This window comes from Ruditapes philippinarum, unplaced genomic scaffold (assembly GCF_026571515.1).
Source record: "Ruditapes philippinarum isolate M1 unplaced genomic scaffold, ASM2657151v2 ctg265_1_1_1_1, whole genome shotgun sequence".
NCBI lineage: Eukaryota > Metazoa > Mollusca > Bivalvia > Venerida > Veneridae > Ruditapes > Ruditapes philippinarum.
The window spans coordinates 694,009-707,529 of NW_026855197.1; the positions used below are offsets into that span (position 1 = coordinate 694,009).

At 33.0% G+C, this 13,521-nt stretch overlaps 1 protein-coding gene across 1 annotated transcript; it reads right to left on the reverse strand.

Annotated features, from left to right (window-relative positions):
- Positions 1–6,285: 6,285 nt before the first annotated feature.
- Positions 6,286–9,975, reverse strand: LOC132742414 (uncharacterized). The gene is made up of 2 exons (XM_060730834.1): positions 9,822–9,975; positions 6,286–7,923 (listed from the first exon to the last, which is right to left on the reverse strand). The coding sequence occupies exons 1-2, from the start codon at positions 9,889–9,891 to the stop codon at positions 6,587–6,589; spliced, it is 1,407 nt and encodes a 468-aa protein (XP_060586817.1). The 5' UTR covers positions 9,892–9,975; the 3' UTR covers positions 6,286–6,586.
- Between the last annotated feature and the right edge of the window lie 3,546 nt (positions 9,976–13,521).

Consider the following 13,521-nt stretch of genomic DNA (forward strand, 5'->3'; position numbering starts at 1 on the left):
GTTATCTGGAACACCACCTAATATCAGTTTCATTTTCTGGTGTTTTGTTTACCTCTCGTAATAATGTTGAGAATGGAATAAAATTACAGCTGTAAACTTAAAAAAAAAGACAAGGAACATTAACTTTATATACAATTTACGAAAACACAATATGCATTTTTCTCCGAATTCGCAGCCATTTACATATATATATCTCTTGAATTTGGCTGTGGGTGATTATATTACATGTGTTACAGTAATATTGGATCACTGCTATTGATTTTTGGTTATTTTTTACTTGAGTATTTGATTAATAAACATATGTCATGCTCCAGGTCAATATTTCCCAATCCAGTGGTACATTTTTTCCCAATGTAGCTCTTGTACTTTTCCCTTGCAGAAAATTATGACACATTATCTACACCTATACATATTTCAACATAGAAAAAAATCTCTAAGTATATCAGAAAAAGTAAAAGAACTACAGTAGAAAGTTATATATACCATTGGTATAGACAGATATTTACCTGGAACATGGTTTATAATTCAAATACGAACATTTTGCATGAAGCAGTGTTGCCACAACAAATGCCACGTGGTGATCATTAAAACAGAGTGCATCAATACCAAGGCACATGGAGAATATCTCGTTATGTAAGTTATGAGAATTATTGAGTTGACCTCTCTGGAGTCATTAATATCTACTCATCTAGTCAAGACTACCCCAGTGATAGTAATAAATATCGAAATATAAATCATCAATTATACATAGTAACTAAACATACTGGTAGTTAGTAAAGATACTTCCATGTTACCATGCACAATTGCTCAATATATGCACCTGACTCCCAATTGGAGAGTGATTTTTAGCACAAAATATGAATATGCCAAAATCTCTCAAATGTTAAAGTCATTAACTTTAATTCTAACAAAGTTATAACATTAAAACTTCGTATGTGGTTGCACCTTGATGATGCAAATAAAACCAATTGAATTTAGCTGTGTAATGTTCAATATTAAATTAAGGTGACAACGGAGTCAATTATCACTGAAAATACCTAAAATGAGATTTTTGCTAAGTAGATTTATCAACCTTTTCTGAACACATTCGTGATTTAATTTTGGAAGCAGTTAGTCCAAAAAATGTGTTTTTAAACGTTTTAAAACGGTACCTATACTATTTGTATCTGCTATTCGCGTAACCTGTCAATTATCGATAACGCTCCGCCCCCTGTTGAGGCATCAATGAGGGAAATCGGTAGTTCCATATATCCGTGAATTACAGGTCCATACTGGTCCATACTTCTCGTAATACATGTATCGTACAACTACGATACATCTTTTATGAATATCTCAACATTTAGTCTTTTTTATAAATTAAGAAATTGTCGGCCAATGTACGTAACATAATGTATGAAACAAATAATTAAGCATAGCGGCAAATCGCACAACCACGGGCCGGGTTGATTAAAACTGGGATATACTATAACTTATCGTATGTCCCAGATTAAAAATGTAGTTGCTAAAATATCCATAATGTGTGAAAATAATTTGTCTGTCCCGTTAATCTGATAGATATTACATTGAGTTGACAGACTTTTGTACGGATTCAAGGGCTAACTTTACATTCAACCTCGTTTTCTAATAATGTCAAGTAAAACAACAACAAAAACAGACAACATTTTTTTATGTGAAAGCCTATATGACTTGTGGTAAGGTGTCCCTGACAAATTTCTAAACCATTTTAGATTGTCTAAGGATGATTATTTCTCTATGAATAAAAAAAAAGATATTAAAATATTTTCTCAGTGAAAATAAATTGCATAGATGATATTCATGATAATAGAAGTCAAGAAGGCCAGATCATAATGATCGAGTAATACCTTTTATTTCTATTAAAATATGTGCATCATTATCAATTTGGTGGAAAAAATATATAATATCCCGTTCTTATTTGTACATCTACCATGGACTTTAAAAGACTGTCAGAAGCTCAGTTTTTTGTTATTTTATCTTATATTTTAACGGAATTTCATACACGAATACACAGGCAGAGTGACACTGGTATAATACAATAATAATGCTGATGATAATAATAATAAACTTCAAAAAGGAAACAATTAAATACCCCGCTAGCGGTGCGCAAATGCGTTCCATTTCCCCCCACTGAGTGCCTCAAATTTTACCGATAGTAAACGTGACATGTGCGACAGATACCAGACGGCACAGGAAATCACGTTAAGAATTGAAGAAATTTCGGCTATAAACTGATATTAATCAGCAGCTTTTTTAATTGGTCAGATGTCACTGGGTCATAAAATGTTTGTTAGAGTATGTTACCGCAATCTTGTGACCCTCTCTGGTGCGATATTTGTGTATTATGCAATTATTAACGTGACACGTAGGGGTCCGAGAGAGAACAGCCGATTTATGACACTTCGTTTGATGCGGGTCGGACTAACTTTGAATCGGCATAACTTTTTTTAATAATCAAGCAATTAACATGCGGTTTTAAAGCACATGAAAGGAAATTCATTTACGGAGGGAATTGTGTCAGGGATTTTTGTTTGCTCAATCAGCGACTTAATTATCTTTAATTACGTAATATGTATGGTGAAAAAAGTCGCATAAAATGTTTGACGTTACGTAATATTTTTTTGAGAAAAGATAGAAAAAAATTTGAGACACGGTTCCCCAGATAATATAAGTATGGTTATTTTCCAAAAGTTTGGTGACAAAAAAAATAAAAAATGACTTTGATATGACGATTTAAAATTTTAGGATTTTTATTCAAAATCAATCATTTACAAAGGCATTTTTTTCAAATATGTTATTTTTTATGATGATCAACGACATTTAATGCACAAAGATTAAATAAATAACAATTATTACTAAAATAACTTGGTTTAAATGACATTTATGTGAGTACCACGGAAAGTGTCTGCTGTCACCTTAAGAAGTTAACTATTAAGCATATTGTAGAAAATTTACTGTTACTGATAGTGTCTTTACCTTCGCCGTTGAAGAAATCGTGAATTCATTGGTCAAAAAACAAATCGATCCATTTTACTATACATGTACTTGGTATATGTGATGCCATATCACAATGGAAAATAATCGTAAAATCATATTTTGCAAAGTTATGCATGTAGATTAGCTGAGATTGTTTTGTATGCTTAACCTTCTTGTTGAGGTTAGTTACCAAAGGATATTCATTTTAAAACATAGAATACTTGTTCGCAATTAAAATTTGAGTGCAATTCTTAAGGTCAGATAACCTTGAAGGCCATTTTGCTTGATAATTTCCTTCTTATATTTTTCACAAATTTCGTAGTTGTGCAAAGTTTAAGAAAATTTTTGCACTAGTTTAAAATTTTTTTTTGTCTAAATACTGAAATTTCTAATAAAACTCTTTTACATTAAACAAATCCCAAATGGGTATGAATCATCCCCAATGTTACATGGCCTATTGTTCTGATCATTAGTATATCGCATCATTTAGTGCTAAAAATTGACAAAATTTTAGTCAATAATTGCCCCGTTAATAGGATTTATTAATTTTATATAGACAGTGAAAATATTGAACGAAACCATCAGGCCTAGAGGTTCAAATTATCGACCTTCGATTACAATTTAGCACACACCAGGCGTCGATTATGTCCCTATATGAAATCATTGTATACATATGAAATTATGGCCACGCGCAACATTGATGCTATGTTTCACATGAACTATAACAGTGACATTTTTATATACGCCCGTTTGGCGGGCGAGTGGGCGGCGTCCACTTTTTGTCCGGAGCATATCTCCTACACGCATAGAGGAATTTTAATGAAACTTAACATTATAAGAAGTGTGTCGCGCACATAAACCAGGTCTCTATGTCAAAGGACAAGGTCACACTTAGAGGTAATTGAAAAACGCTTGTCCGGAGCAAAACTTCTACATGCATGGAGGGATTTCAATAAAACTTGGCACAAATGTTCACCTTTGTGAGGCAGAGTCGCGAGCTAAATTCAGGTCCCTGTAACTAAGGTCAATGTCACACATAGGGTCAAAGTTCAAATAAAAATATGAAAATGTGTATTCGGACCATTTAGTAATCATTTATAGAGGGATTGAAACACAAATGGTCATTATCATGACTTCTGGTGTGAAACATTTTATTCAGGTTAATATATGCAAGGCCAAGGTCACTAAAGATGATTAAATATAGAGATTTTGTCCAGAGCATATCTCGTACACGCATGGAGGAATTTTAATTTAACTTCATAGAAATATTCACCAATATGAGAAGCTGTGTCGCGCACATGAAACAGGTCTTTAGGTTAAAGGTCAAGGTCACACAAAGGTGTCATTGAAAAAAACTTGTCTGGAGCAACACGTCTACATACATGGAGAGATTTCAATATTACTTGGCAGAAATGTTCACCATTGTAAGGAAGAATGTCGCGTGCACATTTAGGTCTACGCGGCTAATGTCAAGGTCACACATAGGGGTCAAAGTTCAGATAAAAATATGAAAACGTGTATTCGGACCATTATATCATCATTTATTGAGGGATTGAAACACAAATGGTCATTATCATAACAACTGGTGTAAAACATGTTATTTTAGGTTAATTTATGCAAGGTCAAGGTCACTAAAGATGATAGTCAAGGTCACTAAAGATGATAAAATATAGAGATTGTGTCTAGAGCATATCTTCTACATATATTGAAGGATTATAATGAAACTTCATAGTAATGTTCACCACTATGACAAGCAGTGTTATTATCATGAACTAGGTCTCCATGTCAAAGGTCAAGGTGACATTTAGAGATCATTGAAAAAACTTGTCCGAAGCAAAACTTCTACATGCTTAAAGGGATTTCAATATAGCTTGGCACAAATGTTTACCATTGTGAGGCGGAGTGTCGCGTGCAAAATTAAGGTCTCTACGTCCAAGGTCAATGTCACACATAGGGGTCAAAATTCAGATAAAAATATGAAAATGTATATTCGGACCATTTAGTAATCATTTATTGATTATCATAGCTACAGGTTTGAAACATTTAATTAAGGCTAATATATGCAAGGCCAAGGTCACTAAAGATGATAAAATATAGAAATTTTGTCCAGAGCATAGCTCCTCCACGCATGGTGGGATTCTAATGAAACTTCATAGAAATGTTCATTACTATGAGAGGCAGTGTCACGTGCATGAAATAGGTCTCTAGGTTAAAGGGTATGGCCACATTTAGAGGTCATTGAAAACTGCTTGTTCGGAGCCGAACATCTGCATTCATTGGGGTATTTTAATGTAACTTGGCACAAATATTCACCATTGTGAGGCTTATTGTGCACATAATCCAGGTCCCTGCTACCAAATTCAGGGGCACATAGAGAGGTCAAAGTTTGTGTACGGGGACCATTTTAGTCATCAATTATTGACGGATTGTAACACAAATGATAACTATCATGACTTCAAGTGTGACACATGTAATTTAGGTTAATATTTGCAAGGTCAATGTCACGAGTGATAAAAATATCCAGATATTTTCCGGATATTGCCCAGAGCATATCTCCTATTTATGCATATCTATAATTCCCACATCTCTCTCAAAAACTTTTGTGACGGATGTATTTTGCGACAATGTTGTCTTTGTTAAAGAAATCTTGATCACATATAGACTTTTGTTCTTGGAATTACTCAGAACATGACATTTTAGTGGCCTACTTTAAAATTTATCAGCAATGGCCCAAATATTTGAAGAAGAAAAAAACAAGAGTTTTACGTTTGGGATAAAACTTTGACCTGCATGACATTGAACAGTGACCTACTTGTTTATTTGCATTATAAGAATTATGAGAATTATAATTTTGTCTTGGAAAAGTTCTCAGGTGAGCGATTTATAGCCAACATGGCTTTCTTGTTTGGAATATATAGTAGTGGTGTATTCGCAAATGCGTATTTGCAGCATTAAATTTTAAATTTCTGAAGATCCGATAAGTTCACTAATTAAATAAAAATTAACAATTGTATACATATTTATTACAATATGTATTCATAAGGAATACATCTCGTTTTATAACAAAATCTCGTTATTAATGGACCGTTTGAAAAACAGTCTTTATAGAAAACATAATGTATATTCTATTATATTTTCTTTATAGGAAGGGAAACATTTTTCTAAAGCATATACATGTACTTTATAATCTGGTGATTATGCTATGTAATTACGACATTCGACCAAATCTTTAAAAATATATCGCCAGAACATATTTAAGATTTTTCTTAAATAAAACACTAGGAGGTTATATACTTTTCAAACAATATCCACCATTGTCAGCGTTATAATATATTATTAATTTTCATGTGGAAACAGTTGCCATCATTTACGACTTAGATACTCGTTTTCTTGCTAGGAAAATAACACTGCTTAGTTGTTTACAGGCTGAATGATCTGCCGAAGATTTAACGCCTTATTAAGTGGTTCGTGTTTCTGACCAAACTGAGGTCTCTAGCTGTACAACACAAGCAATTATTTCCCCGAAACAAAACTACCATTTTTAGTATCAGCTGCTGCAACTCAGGCACGATAAAACAACATATAAAAATAATAATTATTCATTTGCACAACTGAATGACTCTGTGTCGTAGAAAAGATCTGGCATTGAATCTGATCCTTTCTTTCTCAAAATGGATTTTTTCTTCTTTTTCCTTTTGATTTTAGGAGTACCTGAATATTCCGCAAATATCGGTATGGAAATAGGCAATGACTTATCACTGGAACTACTTTCTGTATGCATATAGTTCATTTGTTCTGTAAATGTATCACTACACACTGGTAGTATGACGTTACGTTTCCGACCATTCTTATGTGAAAGTTTTGAAAAGTTCGGCTTGCTCACCATACACATATCCGACTGCGAATGATTTAACTTTTTATGCCTGACAAAAGACTTCCTATCTTTATCAGAATCTGTTTGGAACATCAACGCAGTATTGTCCCGCGTGTTTTCAGACGAATCGTCCGTCTTAACTTCGCTGTTTCTAACACTATTAGACGTCGGTGCATTTGACTCATTGTCGAATATATTCCCCGCAGACGACAAATTGTTAGTATCTGATATCACTTCTTGATGAACTTTATTTATGTTAACTATGTCTTTATCATTTTCTCCAATGTAAATCATTGACTCATTTCTAGACGGAACTGGACTTATGAAATAATCTGATTCACTGAAAAAGTCTGTCGCATTTTCAAGTGGTCCCATTGCGGACAAACCTGTCTTCTTTTTACCGCGACTAGTATTAGGCGGGGAGCCTCTGTTGATCTTTTCGGCTGTAAACTTTGACATCTTCTTATCGAATTGAACTCCCAAGTGTGATTTTCTCATATTTATGGAATACACATCTTGGTTTTCATTCAAGTTTTTGGCAGTATTTGATATTTTCTTCTCCGGTGTATAGTCGAGATAGTCGTCATCATACAAACTATAATTAGATTTCTGAATTGAACTGCCTTCAAAGTCACTCAAAAAATGAGCACTTCCGTTTGTAGACGTAACTGTTTCCGGATCCGGTATAATATTAACTCTTGGACTGACGCTTTTATCTGAGGGAACTGTGTCCCTGTTTCCTAACATCTCCGCATTCGATTTCTTCATTCTAAGCATGTTTAGAAATCTTATAACGCCTCTTTGAGCTCGGAGTTTTCTCTGTTCAATTTCATCTATTTCATTATATTCAGTCTCAGCGGAAACATTTGGCGGTGTCACGTGAGCATGACACTGTGCCGCTCTTACCGGTGAAGATCTGCACGCGCTTTGTTTCTGGCGTTCTCTTGCTAAACGTTTTCTTCGTCTATACAAAAAGAAGTCTATAGGAAAGTAAATGATGAACATGAATGATGAGCAGCCGACGATGAGTAAAACTAGCTTCCATTTCTCGATCATCACTGAAATAAATGTCAAAAAGTAATGTTAACTTTTTTCTACATAAACACAGTGGGTTTAGCATTTATTATACACTATCTTTACAATTGAATGTTTTATGAAAATGTACTTTTTTTCGGTCCGATGTTTGTATCATTTATTGCAAGCATTTTTAATTCAACTTGTATCATTTCTTAACAAGGCAATAACATGAGGAAGTGGATGCATTTTTCCATTTAAGGGACTTTATTCTGTTGGCACTTGTTTTTTTTTCGAAATGGCCGGACTGGAATTTTTTTTCCAGAGTTTAGTATCACTTGATGTGTGTGGACCAATAACTTCGGTTGTAGGCAAAATTTCAGATCAATCGTTCACTCGATTTTTCCAGAATATTTATTTAATTGTGCCAGAAGACCTAAAAACCGTTCAATACTTTTAACTCAACTCCGGCTAGAATTTGTTTGATATAGAACCATATCTCATGGGTAAAATTAAATTACATATTATATGAAAAACCAAGTGCTAAACGCATCGTACAAATATGGTAAAGTGGTGTTCGCAACATGATTTGCAGAGATCAATTTTTCTAATTCTTTTGTTCTTACTAGACACTAATTAAGTCCTTACCGTAACAGATCTAATCTAATTAACAACAAATAAAACCACAATAAAACTGCTTCTTCTTGTTCTGTGAAAAATATTCACTCTTAATCTGTACGTACTTCGCCACCCTGAAGCGGACATGTTTCTTTAACTTCAATCAACCTTGATTTATATAACCTATTTTATCCAGGGAAGCAGATCTATTTTAAGTTTTATTTATTGTTACATGTCTGGTGGACTTAATTATCAAAATCGTGTGAAGGCATACAATAGAAAATCTTATCTTAGAATATCTTTAGAAGCTTCTAACGGGAGCAAGGATCAATATTGCGGGAGAAGTTAATCTTTATATGAATTATTTATTTTTCTCTCTTTTGTACTCTGTCGGCATTTGGTGAGGAATATTTATTTGTTTGTTTCGGTATACAGTAAACTAACAAATAATTGGTCATAAATCTACGGTCATGGCCTGTTAGATCACCAATAAAGATAAAACCTGTCATAGCAAAATACAGGTACTAGTACATCAATCTTAAGCTGTTCCACGCCTTATCTATACGGCCCTGGGATGGGAAAGTTCATATTCTGAGGTTTGCATTTTCCGACACCCCCCCCCCCCCCCCCTGCAGTGAGTGAAACTGCAACATATCAATGTGCAGCTGTCACCAGCTGTCTCCTGTCCTTCACGTTTGTTCACAGACTCACGCTTGTAATATTCTTGTAAATCAAGAGTTCGGTGGATGATTTTTTTTTCTAATTATGTTATCTCAAATACTCAAAGCTTATTCAAATAAAACGTTTTAATATATTTTCCTGATCAATACTAGTATTTATATGCTTGCAATTACATTTTTAAGTCTTATACGGCGAACTACGATCCAAGTCGCTATGGGTAAGAGTCTCATTTCGAAGGGACATCGCTAAGATACCAATTTCTTTATAATCAATGCATGTGCGGTACTTCAACAAACACATGCCTTTTCAATATACCTCGTCATAATATACAATGTCTATGTAATGGAAACCTTTAATTTTTTTTGTATTTACACAAAATTAATTGCAGTCAAGCCGTATTACGCAGTAAACATTATATTGAACTAAATGCACGTGTTACACCCATATACCGCCCTCGTTACATTGAGTACACGTGCTCACGCAGCGCATTATAGTAACACCAAATGCACGTAAATACAGAGAGTACTAGTGTAAAGAGATCCATATGCAGAACGCATGTTTTTGTTGTCTGTTTGTTTTGTTGTTTTGTTTTTTTGTTTTTTTTTGTTCCTTTGTTTACCATATTTATCATTTCCATACTAACCTTGTCGAGGTAACTCTATTTTCACAGCGGTCGTTTCAAAATCATCATCATTTAATGCAAACTGTTCCATCTATTGTCGGTGAATTTAACTTCTGGCCATTTAGGAAGAATTCCTGACACTGCAGCGGTCTATATATATGAACTTTGTGAACGCTTTTCCCTAAAATACATAAATAATTATCAAAGTTCAAAGTTTATTGGCATTGCCTTTGGCTGTTTACAAATATTTCATTATGGCAACGTCAATACATGTTAACATAAATACAAACAAACACACATATCCATGTTTTAGTTTTCTTTCGGATATGAATGCCTTCAAAAGTAGAAGAGTTGTCTAATTGTTCATATTCTGCTTGTATACATTTAAGTACTCCACCGAAATAAAATCTAGATTCGGCCAGAAAAAAAGTGTACAGTAGCTAGGTTGATGATATTTGGTAAATTGCAAATTAAGGAGCAGAAAAACCATATGGATACTATACACGTCATTTAACTTTTAATTGCTGTTCATACTATGGTAACGGAAGTGGTGGAAAACAATGACAATGAACAAATCTGGATCCTGCCATAACTCAAAACGTACAAATGCTAGGGTTCATAATATTTGGTATGTAAGTAGAGAATCATATAGAGATTATGCACGTCATATTAGATACATTTTTCCTCCGTCTGTCCGTCCGTCTTGTTGCCAGTATGTCCGTCTACCAGTACAGACATTAGGTTGTTGATACTTGATATGAGTATAGAGAACTATATGGAGATTGTGTAATTTTAAGTTTTTCATCCCTTCATCTGTCTGTTTCACGTCTATCATTTGTCCTTTCGAAGAAATCTGGATCCTAATATAACTTAAAAATTACAAACGCTAAGTGAATGACACAGAAACACATGGGGATTATGCACGACGTTTTATTATTTTCCAAACGTGAATTCTATGGTTATGGAAAGGGTTAAACACATATATTGAAAACTAAACACAATTCGGATCCTGTCATAAATCATAGATTACTGATTCCCTTAAAATATTGACTTGGATCAATTTTAAAGTCCTCCTCTCTTCTGTGTAATATTAAAATTTAATTTAATCAATTTATTCTGCAAAAAGTACATTTTGTACTTGTGTTTGTTGCTTTTTTACATTAAAAGTATTACAAATTAACGACAAGAGGTAAACTTGTTTTGGTTCTTTTCTAGTAAATTTAACAAGCACAGTCCAAACCGAATGAGAAAAACGTTCGTCTGTAAAGATCATTTCACATACATCTCCTCAGAACTTTTTACAAAGTAAAAAGAAAAATAAACAATAATTTAGGTCTTAGAATAGATCTAACATTCGTCGTAATATCTTTAAAGTGAATTAGTCTATAATTGAAGGTCATGAATAATTATGTTAATAAAATTTAGGCATGACAACAGACCACTAAAGAATTATATATGAATGTGTTGTACAATTCATGATACATATTTACACCGCAGATAAATTGTACAAAATATTATTATTCATCACTTAATCACTTAAAACTCCATCAACGTTTTTTATGATACATTTGTATTATTTTTATCAGTATTTGAAGCAGTTATTCAATGTGTGCTCATTGAAGACCAGTTCGCTTTAACATAACGAAAAAACAAAAGGTAAGGACCAAAACTAATTAAAGCAAAATAAGATTCTTTTATCACATACCCGTGCCGCTTTTGCGACTCCGTGAAGATGGTATCATGCCCGTGCATATAATTTGACGTCACGTCATTTGCGTTATACAAACGGTCTAAAGACCCTGAAAATATGGTTCTTTTACACTTTAAACAGTCTTTATTTTGTGTATGAGATAAATAGAATATTATATTCGTTTAGGTTCAATACTGACTTTATTGAACCCGTTGAATAAATTCAGTATTGAACCTACACGTACTTATGAGACATAAGTTCCATGTTTATTTATTGCACGGTATAGTTTTACCTGTTCTTTAATTCTAGTAGTCTAGTATTCAACAAGTATTGAATACCTATGAATGTCATTTGTAATAATGAATACGATATATCATATTTTGAAAAACTGTCGGTTGATTAAATACAGCTGTTGCCATCAACTAGCTGCCACGAAACAATTGTTAGTGCATAATATCTACTGGAATTACAAAACAATCAGTATGCACGTTTATATGCCTTGTAGGTATTGCGTTTAAAATGATTTATTTGATGTACCGATTTTATGTTACTGTAATACACGGCATTCTCGTGGCTTATTTATTGAAATTGCTACCATCAGGAATCATTAGCCTCTAGTCGATGCGGGAACGAAACCCTACAGGGACTTTATGTTTTATGCCAGTATCTCGATTGTTTTACTCGTCCATTACACATCTGAAATGGTGCACGAAAGACCATTAGGCGTTTTCCTCACTCGGAAATAAATAATTATTTACTTTTGACGAAAGAGCAACTATGAATTTTATAATATTTAAATAATTGTTTAAAAGAATGTGAAATGTTTGTTACCTGAAGATGAGAAATAATTGTTCATAAAAGTAGCAAAATGTAAACAAAGTACTCATCCAAAATACATGTTCTAACATAACTGTACTAATTGCCAAAAAAGCAGCAGATGAACAAGATTGTTCAGGTAATTGGCCAATGAGTAGATTTTGGAAACTATAAAAGTACACCGAAATTAAAAAGTTTTTGAGAAATAAAAATAAAAGCATTTCAGAGGCATAATGGAACCAAAACTGTTACTCAAACCCCCAAAAATATGTAACTAAAACCGTAAAAACACAAGATTATTTTAATATCAGTCAGTTAAAATGTATTTTTTAAGGAATGTGGAAAAGTACTAAATTTTTCAGTTCAAAGTTTGTTAAGTTTGTCTTCCGAAGGCGAACTGCAAAACAGCTATAACATGAACATGGTACAATGTATATATGCCAACTTATTATAATTATTGGAGTAATGAAAAAGAATATATAAAACGATTTAATTTGTTCAATGTAAATAGTTAGAAATTTAATATAAAAAAGATATACGAAATTAAACAGCGGGATGTGTAATATTAGTTTACGATCTTATTTATCAAGAGCTAACTTCAGTAAATAAAATAAAAATGAGGAAATAAATGATGTGCCCTTCTTTTGCACGTGATACTCTCTTTAGCGTCCATAGGGTATTTGATTTTATGAATGTCCTGATATGTTACGGCGACAAAAATGATTTGCTCTTTGGCAAAACTCGTTTTTTAAGCATTTAAAGCTTCCTACTATATCCGTAAAAATTTATTTTATGCAATTTTCAATGTTTATTGAAGTTTTGTTTAAATTAAATCTGTATGATAAACATTGCAGAAAAAATCTATGTTATCCTTGCTTGTTATAATGTTATATTTGGTGTTTGAACAAAACAATAACCAATTAGTGTTTGAAATATTTTTTTTGTCCGATTGGATTGCAGTATGCCAAATAAATTGTAACACATTTACATTTTCCTTTTAAAAAATAATTTCAAACACTAAATTTGTCAGTGCCGCTATTGACCAATTTAATTTGGTACTTTATAACTTATAAACCCAAACCTATTCATAAATATCACGGTAAAGCATATAATAATATGTACTTACATTTCTTTTATTCTTCCTCTGTGTGTTATTTCCAACATCATAGGGCATTTCAACATCTGAGAAGTAACATATATTTTAAATTGATATAG

Excerpts from the sequence above, each read along its gene's own strand:
- LOC132742414 (XM_060730834.1), bottom strand. The coding sequence starts at position 9,891 with ATGGAACAGTTTGCATTAAATGATGATGATTTTGAAACGACCGCTGTG. Across the intron at positions 7,924-9,821 it reads AATAGAGTTACCTCGACAAG|TGATGATCGAGAAATGGAAG; the intron begins GTTAGTATGGAA and ends CATTTATTTCAG.